The sequence below is a fragment of the Schistocerca serialis genome, chromosome 2, assembly GCF_023864345.2.
Source record: "Schistocerca serialis cubense isolate TAMUIC-IGC-003099 chromosome 2, iqSchSeri2.2, whole genome shotgun sequence".
Classification (NCBI taxonomy): domain Eukaryota; kingdom Metazoa; phylum Arthropoda; class Insecta; order Orthoptera; family Acrididae; genus Schistocerca; species Schistocerca serialis.
Window position 1 is genome coordinate 68,893,149 of NC_064639.1, and position 18,605 is coordinate 68,911,753.

An 18,605-nucleotide genomic window follows, 5' to 3' on the forward strand; every position below is an offset into this window, starting at 1 on the left:
GGACAAACACTAGTCCTGTTTAAAATGATCACGTTAAGAAATCAATGGTGGCCTTGAAAGAATTATTCTGGCTTAGGTCTTAAAATGAACAAAGACACCACAGGAAATTTTCATGGGGATCGCTGGACGGGGGTCTAAAATCCACACCTCCACCTTTTTTATCTACCATACCGTCTCGTGCAATTCTAATTTTCCTGTTTCCTTAGATGCATGAGAATTCTACATGGTAGCAGAATGCTACATTACTTTCACAGACGCTGTCTTTTAAGGGGAAGTGAAAGTAGATCCGTTGTAGCGACTCCTTCATTCGAGAAAACCGTGTATAATGCAAATATTTTTTTCTGACAATCAAACGTCTTATCTACTCTGGTGTTCAAAATCCAAGCAACAATCAGAAAACATGCAAGTTTGCGTTAATTTTGCAACAATACGATATAAACAGATGGCAGTAAAGTAGAAACAATATAAAAAATTCAGAACGTAAACAACTGCACCATTTTCTCTTCGTTTTTTTTCAGCTTAACGCATTTTCACACACATTCCGGCAACTGGTTAATGTGACTGTCCCGCTTCCATTCTCTTCACTGCAGAGAATCTGATAGGCGACTCCTCTGTGCCACACGGCACCGTCTGTGACAGTGTACACCACGGCCGCGGTTGTCGCACTGCTCGACAAATACTGCCTCGTTTTATGGGTGCTCTGACGTCATCGTTGGCGTTACCGGAATGTCATCGTTCATGCAGATCACGATTGTATGGACATCTGTTGACATTTTCTATGATTATATCGTGAATTATACAGACAGCGGGGGAATAGTGGTTTAATTTTGGACACCAGTGCAGACTGTGGAGATAAGAGTCAGCTTTCATGTTCGTTAATAAACACGCAAAAATACAAGAACTTCTAGACATTCTCGAAACATGAGACGTTGATTGGAAATTGAGCAATGAAAACGCCTAACAGCAAAAAAACATAATCATAATGGATGTTTTGCAAATTGCGCAGTTGTTAAATTTCGCCAGCCGAAGTGGCCGTGCGGTTAAAGGCGCTGCAGTCTGGAACCGCCAGACCGCTACGGTCGCAGGTTCGAATCCTGCCTCGGGCATGAATGTTTGTGATGTCCTTAGGTTAGTTAGGTTTAACTAGTTCTAAGTTCTAGGGGACTAATGACCTCAGCAGTTGAGTCCCATTGTGCTCAGTGCCATTAGAACCATTTCTTTTTTTGTTAAATTTCGCATCAAGTGCAGATAAAACTAAAGTTCAGACGAGGTCGGCTGTCATAGGACATTACCGACTGTCAATCATTCAGACACACACGCACACATACGTACACGTACACGTACACACACACACACACACACACACACACATATATATATATATATATATATATATATATATATATATATATATATATACACTCCTGGAAATTGAAATAAGAACACCGTGAATTCATTGTCCCAGGAAGGGGAAACTTTATTGACACATTCCTGGGGTCAGATACATCACATGATCACACTGACAGAACCACAGGCACATAGACACAGGCAACAGAGCATGCACAATGTCGGCACTAGTACAGTGTATATCCACCTATCGCAGCAATGCAGGCTGCTATTCTCCCATGGAGACGATCGTAGAGATGCTGGATGTAGTCCTGTGGAACGGCTTGCCATGCCATTTCAACCTGGCGCCTCAGTTGGACCAGCGTTCGTGCTGGACGTGCAGACCGCGTGAGACGACGCTTCATCCAGTACCAAACATGCTCAATGGGGGACAGATCCGGAGATCTTGCTGGCCAGGGTAGTTGACTTACACCTTCTAGAGCACGTTGGGTGGCACGGGATACATGCGGACGTGCATTGTCCTGTTGGAACAGCAAGTTCCCTTGCCGGTCTAGGAATGGTAGAACGATGGGTTCGATGACGGTTTGGATGTACCGTGCACTATTCAGTGTCCCCTCGACGATCACCAGTGGTGTACGGCCAGTGTAGGAGATCGCTCCCCACACCATGATGCCGGGTGTTGGCCCTGTGTGCCTCGGTCGTATGCAGTCCTGATTGTGGTGCTCACCTGCACGGCGCCAAACACGCATACGACCATCATTGGCACCAAGGCAGAAGCGACTCTCATCGCTGAAGACGACACGTCTCCATTCGTCCCTCCATTCACGCCTGTCGCGACACCACTGGAGGCGGGCTGCACGATGTTGGGGCGTGAGCGGAAGACGGCCTAACGGTGTGCGGGACCGTAGCCCAGCTTCATGGAGACGGTTGCGAATGGTCCTCGCCGATACCCCAGGAGCAACAGTGTCCGTAATTTGCTGGGAAGTGGCGGTGCAGTCCCCTACGGCACTGCGTAGGATCCTACGGTCTTGGCGTGCATCCGTGCGTCGCTGCGGTCCGGTCCCAGGTCGACGGGCACGTGGACCTTCCGCCGACCACTGGCGACAACATCGATGTACTGTGGAGACCTCACGCCCCACGTGTTGAGCAATTCGGCGGTACGTCCACCCGGCGTCCCGCATGCCCACTATACGCCCTCGCTCAAAGTCCGTCAACTGCACATACGGTTCACGTCCACGCTGTCGCGGCATGCTACCAGTGTTAAAGACTGCGATGGAGCTCCGTATGCCACGGCAAACTGGCTGACACTGACGGCGGCGGTGCACAAATGCTGCGCAGCTAGCGCCATTCGACGGCCAACACCGCGGTTCCTGGTGTGTCCGCTGTGCCGTGCGTGTGATCATTGCTTGTACAGCCCTCTCGCAGTGTCCGGAGCAAGTATGGTGGGTCTGACACACCGGTGTCAATGTGTTCTTTTTTCCATTTCCAGGAGTATATATATATATATATATATATATATATATATATATATATATATATATAGGGCCGCCGCTCGAGCCACCACCACGACCACCACCATCACCATAGTCACATGAGCACTACCACCAACAGTAACAGCACCAGATTAACAGTAATGATTAACAGTGGTGTCAATAGTTAAGTGAAAACGAACGCTATAAACTCTGAAAGTAAAACACCAACTGCAAATCTTCAAGTGTTATCTTAACATAGGTTAACACTACATAGTTTGTAAAAAGGAGAGGTAATGTTTGTTCTTTTGCCAGCTATAAATACGTACCAATACTTCGAGAACCAGGTATTCGGAAAACGGAAATCGTTCTATTATTCTTAAACGACAATACACAGTGATATCATCACCTGTAATTCTACTGTCCGAATTGTAAACAAAGTAGCTAGTCTTGTAATAATGAAAGCTAAACGCTGTGTATAGCTAAGCCTAACAGGAAAAATATCAGACACGTGTACATAACCCTGTATGAAAATTTGCAAGAGTTTATTTACGAGATGACATTGCTTGTGGTTTTTCAAATCAAGATTGAATTTGTATATCACGAAAAATCATTTCTAGTTTTGTAGCTGGGTAGATTATCCACATATCCTGAATAAAGTGTATTTAAAGATGTTCATTTTTTTGCTCTGAGAATTTGGTGAACGTGCCAACCGAAATAGTTACGATAGCTCACCACAAAACAAGAGTGAAAAAACAGAGTCCAAGATTACCAAATAACTGCAACCCAACAACTAGCGTCAAACCAGGGGTAATGCAACAATATATTTTAAGCTGTGTGGCAATACGAGATGGTATACTAAGTGCAGTAAGAAATCAAGGAAAAAAAGTTTAATCGGTAAACAACTCACCTTACTTCTCGACGTTCTCGCCCATGAGGGGTACACACTTGGTCCAGTTTTTTCGTCCCATCAAAAGAAAGAGGTTTTGTCAGACTCTGCGAAAATACTCGTTGACTGCGGCTGTCACTTTTTCATTTGTTGAAAATTCCTTCAAAGCAAGCAAAAATTTCAATTTAGGGAACAGGAGAAAGTGACTTGGAGCTGAGATTGGTGAACAACGCGAATGAGGAAGCATTTCAAAGCCCAGTTCACACCATTATCGCTGATGCGTGGCATGGAACATTATTCTGGTGAAAGAGCACTTCTTTGTGTGCTAGTCTATGCTTTTCTTCAGCCAACTCAAGTCTCAAACGATCCAGGAATGAAGCATAATAGGGTTCAGGTTCGGTTGTACGTTTTCCAAAGTAATGTATGAGGATTATTCCTTGAGAATCGCAATAGACAGTTGGGCACTGGAGAATTCTGAACCGATCTCACTTTACATTGCAACATGTATTTGCTGCATGATGAAGAGGAGTACTGTAATCCAAGAACTGTCAAGAAACTTATTAGTTCCTCCCTGAGGTATCTCATGAAACGTTCTTCATGTCAGAGCTATCGCAGGTGTCAGTGCAGAATTCAAGCTTAGGGCGGTTTTGAGGTACCAGAGACAATGATTCTCACTCGGTACCTGATGTCGACGTTTATTGGAAGCTAAATGCTGAATGGCTCTATGTTTAAGAATACCTCTATACAGTCTCACAAGACGAAAATACATCGCTATAAACGCTTTGAGGTCTACCTGCATATGTGGATGACGAAGCCGTCGTCGACTCCCCTGTCCAGCATGCTCTGGACGGCCTCCCTCGTGCAGACGGACAGCCCCAGGACGTTGACGTCCAGTGTGTGCTGCCACTCGGCTATCTGTTCAGCTGGGAACACGGCATGCCGCCATCATCAGTCAGCAATAAAGCGAAGGGCGAGGACTGCAGTGAAACAGTGTGTACCGACACATCATTCGAAATGCTTATGCTGTTAAAGTTAGTGATCCTCTATACAATGAAGCTACTCATAACAGCTACTTTTTTTAATGTAGTGACAGAGCATCGTCGTTTAAGCCGATTCTGTCATCCTCGTCACAAGAATTCGAGTGCAAACTGTTGTATCTTCGTCGTCACAGCCACTTTATGTCACCAGTATTATCAATTTGAGACGCTGAATACTGTCTTCCACAGGGTCCAACCTGTAAAAGTCGGAGGGTCACTTCTGAACTGTGCAGTGGGTAAGGGATGTTGGTCCAGTCTAAGAAGGTGCCAGATTAGCTGCCAAAGATTCGTGCGGATTGGGATTACTATTGTGAATTTAGATCGCTTCCGTGTACTTGTGTAATCTCTTCGTGGTAGTGACGACATTATGCTTGTAAATGGTGAACGTGTCTCTCGCTATTTATGAACAGCGGCATTACAGAAAATCAAGAACTGCGTCCTTATTATTCCAAAAATAGAAATAATGATTTTTTTTTTTTTTTTTTTTTTGCTGCTGGCTGCCTCTTACATTTGTTTAGTATTCGGAAGGAGATACGTCGCTTGTACCTGGACCTTTTTCATTCTGGATTATATACAGTATGGTCGGAAACAATCTGTAAAGCTTTTGAGAGTGTTGGAGAGTAGGCTGAGTTGAGAAATAGTTGTTAACAAAAGACCTCGATACGTTGCTCCGTTTCCGAAATAGTAAGCACTGAATGTCCTTGAGTGCGCAAATTCAGGCGGCCCGCCAGATTCAATTAGTATCAGTTGTTATAACATGGATGCCAACTTTCGAGACTGTTCAGCCTTCGGCTCTGGTTCGATCCTTACTACCGTCCCATGATTATTTGGTCTGTCGCTCTCTTGCTCGGTATTCGGGAAACAAACGAACATGTTTGGCGTCACTGTGTCTGGCAAGCCTCTTGAATTTGCGCGCTCAAGACGCAACGGCCTGATTGGCTAACTTACATTGTTTTTTATTCGGACACGGGGCAAAGTACTGAATTATTTCTCAGCGCAACTTACCCTGCAACAGCATTAAGTGCTATTCCGACTGTTTCTGGCAACTCTGTACATTCACGTTTCATCACCGGCCAGTAGATGGGATGCAACGATATCTTTGTTGGCTTCCAATACTTGCAAACTTCTCTTTACCAGTCGCAATCCAATAGATTCACACATTCTGATAGTACAAATTTTCTTCCATTCTGCTTAATGCTTTCCGAACGCAAACCATGTTCTTTGAAAGCACTCAGTTTCTTAAACCACTGTCTGCGTAAATAGACTGGTCGCCTCGCTGAGGATTTGTGTCCATGATTTTAGTTTAAAGTGTCCCACTTTTGACAATTTGAAACAGTACGTAACACTGTAATTCATTTAATAACAAAAAATTTTATTTCATTGTATTTCATGAATCTGATATTTTATTTTTCAATTTCAGTATTGCTTAAATGTTTTGAAGGAATCATCATAAATCATTTGTAACTGATGTTTTATCAGAAAGGTGCCTCAAAACGAACATGCAATAAATTTATGAATTTAAACTACAAAGTACACAGGTAAAACAAAACAAGTCGCCTGTAGTGTGAAGTTCGTAAAATAAATCAATCGTACTGTGCAGACGGAATCTGTTGCCTAATTGAAAAACGACTCAACTTAAACAAAAATTATTGAAACGAGTTCTGTAGGTTAGAAATATCTATAATACCAAAGATATGCGTAACTTTGTGTTACAAAATCAAGGTGGTTGTGCCAAACTTACACTAATGATGCGGCAAGGAATGAATCCATCGTGTAACACTGGTTAAAAATGGATAAAGGTAAGAGGGTAGATGGACAAGCGTTAGCTCGCCCTCTCGGATCAATCCAACGAGTAAAACGATGTTAACTTGATATGTAGTGTCTCTTTCTCTCTCTCTCTCTCTCTCTCTCTCTCACTCACTCTCTCTATTTGTTTGTTAAGTCGATTCCCACTATCCATGACCCCATGAACTAAGGCACGCTAATTTCTTCTGTGCTGCATTGTCTCCTGCAGACGTTCCAGGTTCGAATCCACTACTGCTATGACCCCGTCGATCCATCTCATCCTTGGCCGCCTATTTCTTCTGCCTCCGATCTTGCCCAGTATTACCGTCTTTTCCATCGGATGGTGTCTTCTAGTAATTTCCCCAAAGTAGGACTGTTTTTGTTTGTTTGTTTGAGTATTATACCGTCGAAGCAACAGTCTGGTTTTATCTGCTGTATTCGTACTCTTTGCAGTCCATGGAACTCTTAAGAATTTTCTTCCAATACCACAATTCAGAGGTATATATTCCACGCCGTCCTGCCTTCTTGCGACTCAGGTCTTACATCCGTATATCACAATTTACTATAAGGTTTTTTGTTTTAAAGTTACGTCTCTACTCCTTAAAACACTGTCGAAGTTGTACCTCCCCTATCCTCAAAGCTACAACGGTTTCTTGATTTAGTGGCTGCATTCACCAACACAGAAAATACCTCCATTTCTTCTCCTCCTGCATGCCATGCAGTGATACATGCAGTTGCACAATTTTCGTTTCCTTGACGTTCTCCCTCACACCAGCAGGATGTTTAATTCTCTTTCACCTTCTGCAACCAGTATGGTGTCATCTACATATGTAAGATTACGTATATCAATCTCAGCTAATTGAATTCCCGTTTATTCTTCATCATGTCCAGCATTCCTCATAGTGTCCACTGTTGAGCCAACTGACTTTCATCCTTTCCTGTCGCAAGGTTGAACTGCCCTTGGTAGCGTTGCTGGCATGTGTCATTGTAGAGGGGGGGGGGGGGGGGAGGAAGAGGGTGTAGGGGCGGAGCAAGAGAATCATTCTATGGGGGGGCGGGGGCGGGGGCGGGGGGTTACCAACGAAGATGGGACCAAGATTTATACTGACCCACTCCTGACGAAGGTGCGTCTTAACATGATAACATTAAAGGCCGGCTGTATGAATAAGCACCATCCACCCTTACACAAGCAATTGACCAAAATAACTAAAATCTTACATGACATTTTAATTACTCTTCAAAAAAAGTGAAATCTTATGGGACTTAACTGCTAATGTCACCAGTCCCTAAGCTTACACACTACATGTTGTTGTTGTTGTTGTTGTTGTTGTGGTCTTTAGTCCTGAGACTGGTTTGATGCAGCTCTCGACACTACTCTATCTTGTGCAAGCTTCTTCATCTCCCAGTACTTACTGCAACCTAAAACCTTCTGAATCTACTTAGTGTATTCATCTCTTGGTCTCCCTCTACAATTTTTACCCTCCACGCTGACCGGCAATGCTAAATTTGTGATCCCTTGATGCCCCAGTACATGTCCTACCAACCAGTCCCTTCTTATAGTCAAGTTGCGCCACGAACTCCTCCCCAATTCTATTCAGTACCTCCTCATTAGTAATGTGATCTACCCATCTAATCTACAGCATTCTTCTGTAGCACCACATTTCGAAAGCTTCCATTCTCTTCTTGTCCAAACTATTTATCGTCCATGTTTTACTTCCATGCAAGGCTACACTCCACACAAATACTTTCAGAAACGACTTCCTGACACTTAAATCTATACTCGATGTTAACAAATTTCTCTCCTTCAGAAACGCTTTCCTTGCTATTGCCAATCTACATTTTATATCCTCTCTACTTCGACCATCATCAGTTATTTTGCTCCCCAAATAGCAAAAATCCTTTAATACTTTAAGTGGCTCATTTCCTAATCTAATTCCCTCAGCATCATCCGACTTAATTCGACTACATTCCATTATCCCTGTTTTGGTTTTGTTGATGTTCATCTTATATCCTCCGTTCAAGACACTGTCCATTCCATTCATCTGCTCTTCCGAGTCCTTTGCTGTCTCTGACAGAATTACAATGTCATCGGCGAACCTCAAAGTTTTTATTTCTTCTCCATGGATTTTAATACCTACTCCGAATTTTTCTTTTGTTTCCTTTACTGCTTGCTCAATATACAGATTGAATAACGTCAGGGAGAGGCTACACCCCTGTCCCATTCCCTTCCCAACAGCTTCTTCGCTTTCATGTCCCTCGACTCTTATAAATGCCATCTGGTTTCTGTACAAATTGTAAATATCCTTTCGCTCTCTGTATTTTACCCCTGCCACCTTCAGAATTTGAAAGAGAGTACTCCAATCAACATTTTCAAAAGCCCTCTCTAAGTCTGCAATTGCTAGAACGGTAGGTTTACCTCTCGTTAATTTATTTTCTAAGATAAGTCGTAGGGTCAGTATTCCCTCACGTGTTCCAACATTTCTACGGAATCCGAACTGATCTTCCCCGAGGTCGGCTTCTACCAGTTTTTCCATTCGTCTGTAAAGAATTCGCATCAGTATTTTGCAGCTGTGACTTATTAAACTGATAGTTAGGTAATTTTCACATCTGTCAACACCTGCTTTCTTTGGGATTGGAATTATTATATTCTTCTTGACGTCTGAGGGTATTTCGCCTGTCTCATACATCTTGTTCACCAGATGGTAGAGTTTTGTTAGGACTGGCTCTCGCAAGGCCGCCAGTAGTTCTAATGGAATGTTGTCTACTCCCGGGCCTTGTTTCTACTCAGGTCTTTCAGTGCTCTGTCAAATTCTTCATGCAGTATCGTATCTCCCATTTCATCTTCATCTACATCTTCTTCCACTTCCATAATATTGTCCTCAATTACATCACCTTTGCATAGACCTTCTAAATACTCCTACCACCTTTCTGCTTTCCCGTCTTTGCTTGGAACTGGGTTTCCATCTGAGCTCTTGACATTCATACAAGTAGTTCTCTTTTCTCCAAAGGTCTCTTTAATTTTCCTGTAGGCAGTATATATCTTACCCCCAGTGAGATAAGCCTCTACAACCTTACATTTGTCCTCTAGCCATCCGTGCTTAGCCATTTTGCACTTCGTGTCGATCTCATTTTTGAAACATTTGTATACCTTTTTGAGTGCTTCATTTACTGCATTTTTGTATTTTCTCCTTTCATCAATTAAATTCGATATTTCTTCTGTTACCCAAGGGTTTCTACTAGCCCTCGTGTTTTTACCTACTTGATCCTCTGCTGCCTTCACTATTTCATCCCTCAGAGCTACCCATTCTTCGTCTACTGTATTTCTTTCCCCCATTCGTGACAATCGTTCCCTTATGCTCTCCCTGAAACTCTGTACAACCGCTGGATTAGTCAGTTTATCCAGGTCCCATCTCCTTAAATTCCCACCTTTTTGCAGTTTCTTCAGTTTTAATATACAGTTCATAACCAATAGATTGTGGTCAGAGTCCACATCTGCCCCTGGAAATGTTTTACAATTTAAAACCTGGTTCCTAAATCTCTATCTTACCGTTATATAATCTATATAATACCTTCTAGTATCTCCAGGATTCTTCCATGTGTACAACCTTCTTTTATGATTCTTGAACTAATTGTTAGTATGATTAAGTTATGCTCTGTGCAACATTCTACCAGACGGCTTCCTCTTTCATTTCTTACCCCCAATCCATATTCACCTACTATGTTTCCTTCTCTCCCTTTTCCTACTCTCGAATTCCAGTCACTCATGACTATTAAATTTTTCGTCTCCCTTCACTACCTGAATAATTTCTTTTATCTCATCATACATTTGATCAATTTCTTCATCATATGCAGAGCTAGTTGGCATATAAACTTGTACTACTGTACTAGGCGTGGGCTTCGTGTCTATCTTGGCCACAATAATGCGTTCACTATGCTGTTTGTAGTAGCTTACCCGCAATCGTATTTTTTATTCATTATTGAACCTACTCCTGCATTACCCCTATTTGATTTTGTGTTTATAACCCTGTAGTCACCTGACCAGAAGTCTTGTTCCTCCTGCCACCGAACTTCACTAATTTCCACTACATCTAACTTTAACCTATCCATTTCCCTTTTTAAATTTTCTAAGCTACCTGTCCGATTAAGGGATCTGACATTCCACGCTCCGATCCGTAGAACGCCAGTTTTCTTTCTCCTGATAACGACGTCCTCTTGAGTAGTCCCCGCCCGGAGATCCGAATGGGGGACTATTCTACCTCCTGAATATTTTACCCAAGAGGACGCCATCATCATTTAACCATAGAGTAAAGCTGCATGCCCTACACGCTATATAACCTAAATTATCCTAAGTACAAACACACATACCCATGCCCGAGGGAGGTCTCCAACCTCCGCCGGGTCCAGCCGCACAGTCTATGACTGCAGCGCCTGACGCCACGCGGGGTTAGCCGAAGCCACTTCAGCTGAATGTATAATACATTTGATGCGCCCAAGAAGTTCATAAACGCTAATGCAAACGTTTGTGGAGGATGCAGTGTCTGTCGAACGTCCGCCAAAAGAAGTCCATTCGTAAACGGTCAGCGGAATTGGGAGTTCCAAACTCTACATTACAAAATCATATCAGGAACGATTACAAGCTAAAGGCATTTAAACCTTCGTTTGCAAACGAACTGCGTGGTAACGACATCCGAAAAGTCATTAGGCTTGTGTGGGTGAATGCTTGATGTCTTAGCAACTCTTCCTTCAAGTGACAAATTGTTTTTCTTTGACAAGTGTGCAATATATCGCAGTGCAAGAAACAGAAAGGTTTCTAGAGTAAAGAAAACCAATATTTTTATGACGAACTAGAACACAACCCAACACATGTCCTGACATTGGCTGCAATGTCTGCAACCCACTTGGTAGCTCTATATTTCTTCAACTCTTCTGTGAATCACACTGCTTGTCACCATGCAACGCGATTGGTTTATTCCGCATCTGCAAGATCGGGAACGGCTCGGGCGTATGTGGTTTCAGCAGGATAAGGCACCAGTCCATTCTGTTATCGCCGTTAGAGAATGCTTCAATGAGATATTTTATCATAAACGGACTGGATGTTGTTCTGTCCATTCGCTTGTACCTTTGGAGTGGCCGCTTCGAAGTTGTGATGTGTCATCCTGTGTGCAATGCGTTTTAAGGGGTTCATAAAATGTAAGGTTTCTGTCACACGTTGCGAGACAGATGTACTTAAGAATATTGTTCGGCGTACGTTTACTGCCATCATGCCAGAAATTTGGAGGAGAATTTCGCATCTTACATGTAAGAGAATCATACTGTGTTGTGAAAACGGTGGCGTACCCACACACTCCGGAATAAATAATTAAGAACAGTCACACAACCTCAAAGATGTCCTGTGTCATGTTGCCATATGAACACAGTGTCAACATCTAAGTATATACGGACACATTATAGGGGGTAATGCGACTTTGTGATCACTCGTTGATCTTCCGGGTAATCCACGTTCCAAAATTCGAATCTCAATGACGGCTCGGAAGTTCTTAATTGCCGAGAACATAAAACAAATTTTTTCCACAAATTATTAGTAAAAAGGATTTTTCTTCACTTGTGAAGATTTCCAATCACACATTAACCATTTGGAATTAACATCGTTCCTCACGTACGCTTAAAAATAATATTTGACCGGGGAAAACACCTGAAAACCTATCACGAGCTTGTAGAATCCACTGCACGCAGAGTCGCCGCTGTATTGCTTTCCAAATGTGGACGAACAGGCTTTTAAGTAATTGATCATTATGTTTTTTCTCATCAGTGGGTATAAAATACGTGATATATTTTTAATAAGATTTTACCAATTGTTGAATGGCAGTTTATTCTGGCTACAGTAACGCATTATTAATCCGTGTCGCCTACCAGAATAACTGTCTAGGCCTGTACAGCACACGTCTTGGAGACTCATTCAAACCCCAGACAGGTCAGCCCAATGTTGAGCCGCTACTGCCGCTGTTAATCAACGGACGACAGCCTTCAGTGACATGAAAAGTATTCGCAGTTGCGATTATGGACAACCATCAGCTGTATAATGGAAAGATTGTAACTGTCGTACAGAAATTACTACAGACCAGAACGAAACAGCCCAGCAGATGGGCGTTATCTGAAGCTAATTCCACAGACTGGAAAACTGTAATACTCTGGTATCCCCCTCATACTGCACTGCTACAGTTACTGTAACTGTCAGCCTGTGTCCCAGCTCGAGGTAGTTCCTGCTTATACGTATATAGGACGAAATTAAACCTCCATCGTGTGTATGTGTGTGTGTGTGTGTGTGTGTGTGTTTGTTTGTGTGTGTGTGTGTGTGTGTGTGTGTGTGTGAGTCTGCTAAGAGATTCCTTCTGCTTATTTTTCATTCAAATTCCATGAGCTGTGAGCAACAGCTAAGTGTCCTATCGCTAGTCCCAACAACTGGTTTATCTCGCAGTGTGTTTGCCGTTTCAACATGGCATTGCCTTATCTGCCCGCCTCTGAACGCCTAATACTATTAGTTTTCTTTGGCTACGTGGTCTATAGCTGGGCTCATGATAAGGCTTACCACCACACACTGCCTTTGCTATTTCATCATGGAACTGCTTCATCTGCCATCTTGGAACGTCGTAGCCGGCTGGTTTGCTTTCGGCATTTTCCCAGAGTAACTTATGATTCTTTTCTTTGTTGTACCTGCTGCCTCTTTTCCTCTTTCATTGTCTAAGCGTATCAAACTTAGTGAACTGAACGATGCTTTATCGAAAATTGTATCAATAATATGTGACAACTTGGCTTGTTATGCAACACGCAGTTTGTACAACAAAAATGAACAGTGGTTGCTTCTGTGAGGGCGCGCTCGCACGCGATCGTACTGGCGCCACTTCTGCGCGCGTTCCATCGATTCTGGCCCTCGTCGTGTCATCTTTGCTTGGTTGTGTGTTACCTCTGGGGCTGTGTAGTATAGAGTGGTGTATGGAAGACGGATCTGGACGGGTGTGCCTGATTACCCGGCGTAATGACCGATGCAGAGAGTTGAAACCGTCGACCGTTAGTCTGTAGGTGCCCTCCTTTAACGAAATGCATCAGTTAGTTGTGGTGGCCTAAATACGCCGAGGTGTACTGAACCTCTTGTTAGCAGCTACGAGCAGGAGGGCAGTATTATCCAGTGCCTACTTGAAGTCCTGAAGCTATTGGCTTCCTTGGCATTTATGTGAAATCATGTACGAAGACTATTCAGTAACTGCTCTACTTAAAGACTGTTAATTCTCTTACGGAGCTAGCTGGCCAGGTATCCGGTTCTTTTATGCCTTTTGGACCTGTGTGTGTCAGTCTGCTGGTTTCTTTACGCCCCAAGCTAGTATTTTGCAATGGTAATCTGGTTCCTGAAATCACTGTTATCATTATTTGATACTACTGAGTGTGATTTTTCTTTGTTGTAGACGTTATGGCCTTCTTTCAAATGACTTTGTACATTTTTCCTTGTTATTTCTAGGAAGGTTAACTTGCAATGTTTATGAGCGGGGTGCTTCTGTGCTGAAGTTTTAATAGTTGGTATCCTTGCGAATAATTTTAATTGTCCGTTTAAATACTACTGTGTATATTAATTTCTGTCAAACGTGTCTGCTGCTTGACGTTTGGTACATGCCGACAGCTTTGTATAGGCAGCGGTTGACGCATTGCTGTTCTGCTGGTCCGATGCAGGAACGCGTCTTCCTTCTGCTTCGGCGGCTTTCCCGTCAACGCACGAGGCATAGTTGTTGGCAGGTCACACACGTTTCTGCGGATTTCTCATTTCCACCTCAAGCTGAGCAGTTTATTGTCATTCCTTTGGTATCATGGCTTTGGTAATTTTGAGAAAGTAGTTTTGTCAGTGTTTCTGTTATTGTAAAATCATTGTAATTCACATGGTTCAAATGGCTCTGAGCACTATGGGACTTAACTGCTGAGGTCATCAGTCCCCTAGACTTAAACTCTACTTAAACCTAACTATGGACATCAAACACATCCATGCCCGAATTTGAACCTGCTACCGTAGCGGTCGCGCGGTTGCTGACTGTAGCGTCTAGAACCGTTCGGCCACCCCGCCGGCTGCAGTGGAGATGTACGCATTTTGACGTCCTTTACTTGTCGTTTGTTGAACTTAAATTCAAGTCCTGTTGTGGGGTTAGCCCACAGTTGTGCTGCTAGACGCGCAGACGCAGCCCTGCCGCCCGTTTGTTTCATCAATTGTTTCTAATCGGTGCGTGTGAATTCCTAAGGAACCAAACTGCTTAGGTCATCGGCCCCTAGACTTAAACTCTACTTAAACTAACTTACGCTAAGAACAACACACACACCCATGACCGAGGGAGGACTCGAACCTCCGGCGGGAGGGGCCCCGCACTCCGTGACATGACGCCTGAAACCGCGCGGCCACTCCACGCGGCTTTGAAATCGGGCCATCACGGTGTTGCATGGTTGATATGTTATTAGAGTACCACTTGTAATTTTACGTGTAGTGCAAATCTCATTATGCATTGCGATATTACTTTAAAAACCTCAGTTATCTGTATTAATTTAACGAGATTCTTGGTAACTGTTAGTTGGCTTATGACAGAATTGCTATTATGTTCTTAATTTTTATTTATTTATCTATTTTTTTTTTTTTTTTTTTTTGAGGTGAATGATAAATGACGCACGGAGTTGGCCCACCATTGCACATGTTTTCCTTAAGTTAATCCCGATCCTTGCTCTGAGTCTCTTACATACCACACGACATGAACAAGACATCCAGCCGTGAGAAACAGTAAGCGTACAAGAATCCTTTTCAGCGCCGGTTCTGTGCGTAATTTACCACCTGTCCATATAAACCGTAAATCTCTTTCCAGATTCTTTGCAGCATCATGACGTCTCAAGATTCTTACTTGAATGCAGACGAACTGTGGCTCACTTACTTGTGGGAAGGTTTTCTCTGCAGACGCCGCCGCTGTTGATAAGAACATTGACCCCTCCTAAATTCTCTTTGATCCATTTGAAGGCGCATAGAACATTCTCCTCGCAGCTGACGTCACATTGCAACGGATAGAGCGTACCCGGAGCGTCCTTCAGTTCTCGAGCCTGCAAGAAGTAAACGACAGATTTGTCGAATCTGCACGAGACAGAAGGAAAAAAATCATTAGGAGATAGATCAAGTATGCCATTTAACAAAATTCCATTCTACGCAAGTGAGTGTCGTAACTACATGACCAAAGGAGCTGTTGCCAAGAAGGATGATAATATTTTTGGTTCTCCCCCCAGAACCACGGAATTCGCGAAGACAGGTAGCCTCACTTAACTTGATTATATGTGTAAAGAAACTTAACATAGTCATTCAATGTTACGCTTTTACCACTGACTAATCGAATTAAAGCACCAAACAGGTAACAACCAAAAACTTACATTTTCATAATTCTTCAAAGAACTTAAAGCAAATCTGTATGAGAAATAAACAATTTTTAGGACTTCAGTTGGTCTTGTGTTCACTGTTGTACTTAGTGCACCAGAAACTAAAAGACAAGCTCTTCAAATGAACAGTAACCACATTTCAGACAGGACATCTCGCCGGCAGCTAAGACCGAACGGTTCTCGGCGCTTCATTCAGGATCCGCGCGACGGCTATGGTCGCAGGTTCGAATCCTGCCTCGGGCATGGATGTGTGTCATGTCCTTAGGTTAGTTAGGTTTAAGTAGTTCTAAGTTCTAGGGGCCTGATGACCTCAGATGTTAAGTGCCATAGTCCTCAGAGCCATTTGAACCATTTTTCAAATAGGATATCGACTATGTCAGATGTGCTGCTCTATTGGAAGCCACATGCCCTGCTCTTAATCTATTGATGGTGGAAATCTTCCGCTTTAGACCAGAATTGTGGGGAAACAAGGATGATGTGGTATGTGCTGTTAGATACTTCGGCCCCAGGTACTCTGAAATTGATGTCGCAACATAACGACTCTCTTTCAGGAATCTATTCATAACCTTCCATAAAAGGAAGACGTATGGACAACTTATTACAAAATATAACAACGTAGCAACATATCAGTATCACGTGCAGTTCCTGATCTTGTTCTGTTCATTGTGAAGGCATTATAAAAGAAAGACAGACACAGCCATAACACAAAAACAGACATAAAGCGAAGTAGCAACGGAAGTAATAGTGGGTTCTTCACTGAGGGACACCGCTAATAAATATGGACTAAATTTCATGACACTATCACCTTTTCTATCGAACAATGAAAACTGGTTCGCCCAATCTAGCTACATCTACTGTTTACAACTACACTGATGGGAAAAATCGCAATATCAAAAAGTGATTAATGTAGAGTAATGAAATTTACGGAATACATTTGTCTAGTTAACATATTTAATTGATTAACATTACGAGGTCATAGGTTAATGCAAGCGCGAGATAAACCATTCTAAATGTGAAATTTTTGTACATTAAGAACCAGTGTAGCCACCAGACTGTCGAATGCAAGCATGCAAACGCGCATCTATTGTGTTACACAGGTGCCGGACGTCAGTTTGTGGGAAGGAGTTCCATGCCTATTGCACTTGGTCGGTCAATAAGGGGCGGTTAAACCTGTTGGTTGATGACTCTGGAGTTTTTGTTCGATGACGTCCCATATGTGCTCGATTGGAGACAGATTTGCTGCTCGAATTGGACAAGGCAACATGTCGAGTATTTGCAGAGCACGTAAGAGTAAAACAGCGGTATGTGGGCGATTATCCTGTTGGAAAACAACCGTGGTCTGTTATTCATGAATGGCGGCACAACAGGTCGAATCACCAGACGTACAAATTTGCACCCAGGATGCGTGAGCTGTTCACGAGAGAGCTGTTGCTGCCGTACGAAATATCACCCCACACCATAACTCCAAGTATAGGTCCATGTGTCAAGTATGCAGACAGGATGGTTGCAGGCCTTCAGCTGGATTCCTTCTTACCAACACACTAAGGCAGAACCAACATTCATGAGAAAACGCAACAGACCTCCACTCAGCCCTCCAACGAGCTCTCGCTTGATACCACTGAATTCGCAAACGGCAGTAGTTTAGGGTCAGTGGAATTCACGCTATAAAATGTCTGGCTCGGAGCTGTCCTTGGGGTTATCCATTTGTAACGGTCTGTTGTGTCATCGTGGTTCAAACTGCTGCAGTGCGATGTGTCGGAGCCATACTCCCAAACAGATGGTGTTCCCTCTCGGTAGTGCCCCGTGGTCGTCCAGAGCCCGATCTTCTTGCGACCGTACATTCACGTAACCACCGCTCCCAGCTGTCATGTACTGTGGATATATCCCTGCAAGTCCTTCTGCAGTATTGCAGAAAGAACCTCCAGCTCCTCGTAGCCCTATTACAGGACCTCGTTAAAACCCAGTGAGGTGTTGATAATGGCGTCTTTGTCCCTGTAAGGGCAACGTTCACTAACATCAACTCACCACGTATAATCCCAAAGATACGACCGCACGTATTTGAAGCCAACCCATTTTGGCTTCTCATAGTGGAACTACTAGCGCAAATCTTAAGTGACAAGGGCGAAATGTGAATCGACATCATCTTTAATATGAAGACACACGCTTACCATCTTTCGTTTACGTCGCAAAACTCCTTGGTGTTGAGATTTCCGTCAGTGTATAGGACCACCTCTTCATCTGAGTAATAATCGCAATGTGGATAGGATTTTAATTATATCCGTTTTATTGGAATCCAAGTGGGTGCTCTTAACCTATTAATGGTGAAAATTTTCTTCCCCTTAAGGCTAGAATCTTGGGGAAGCAGGGCTGTTGTGATACGTGCTAATAGATAGTTCTGTACCCAGATTCGTTGAAGCTGATGTCGCAACATAACGTTCAGCATTCTGCCGTTGTCTCAGCTAACTGCAGTTGGTATTTGTCATAGTGAAGATGAAATATTAAAGTCTGTAGCAGTTGTTGCTCCTGTCGGGCAATCAGAGCAGCGTGATATTCACTGAGTCTTCGATTTATGGAGTTCTTGCGATGTAGCAAGATATCTTAGGAGGTCCTGCGCTAGATAGTTCGCGGTTTTTTCTC

At 43.2% G+C, this 18,605-nt stretch overlaps 1 protein-coding gene across 1 annotated transcript in view; it reads right to left on the bottom strand.

Annotated features, from left to right (window-relative positions):
* Positions 1 to 4,494: 4,494 nt before the first annotated feature.
* Positions 4,495 to 18,605, bottom strand: part of LOC126455732 (dehydrogenase/reductase SDR family member 11-like) — a 33,241-nt gene continuing 19,130 nt past the window's right edge. Inside the window, exons 3-4 of the mRNA XM_050091501.1 lie at positions 15,479 to 15,641; positions 4,495 to 4,628 (exon numbers count right to left, since the gene is read on the bottom strand). Coding sequence (XP_049947458.1) covers positions 4,495 to 4,628; positions 15,479 to 15,641 — 297 coding nt within the window. The remainder of the gene's footprint in view (positions 4,629 to 15,478; positions 15,642 to 18,605) is intronic.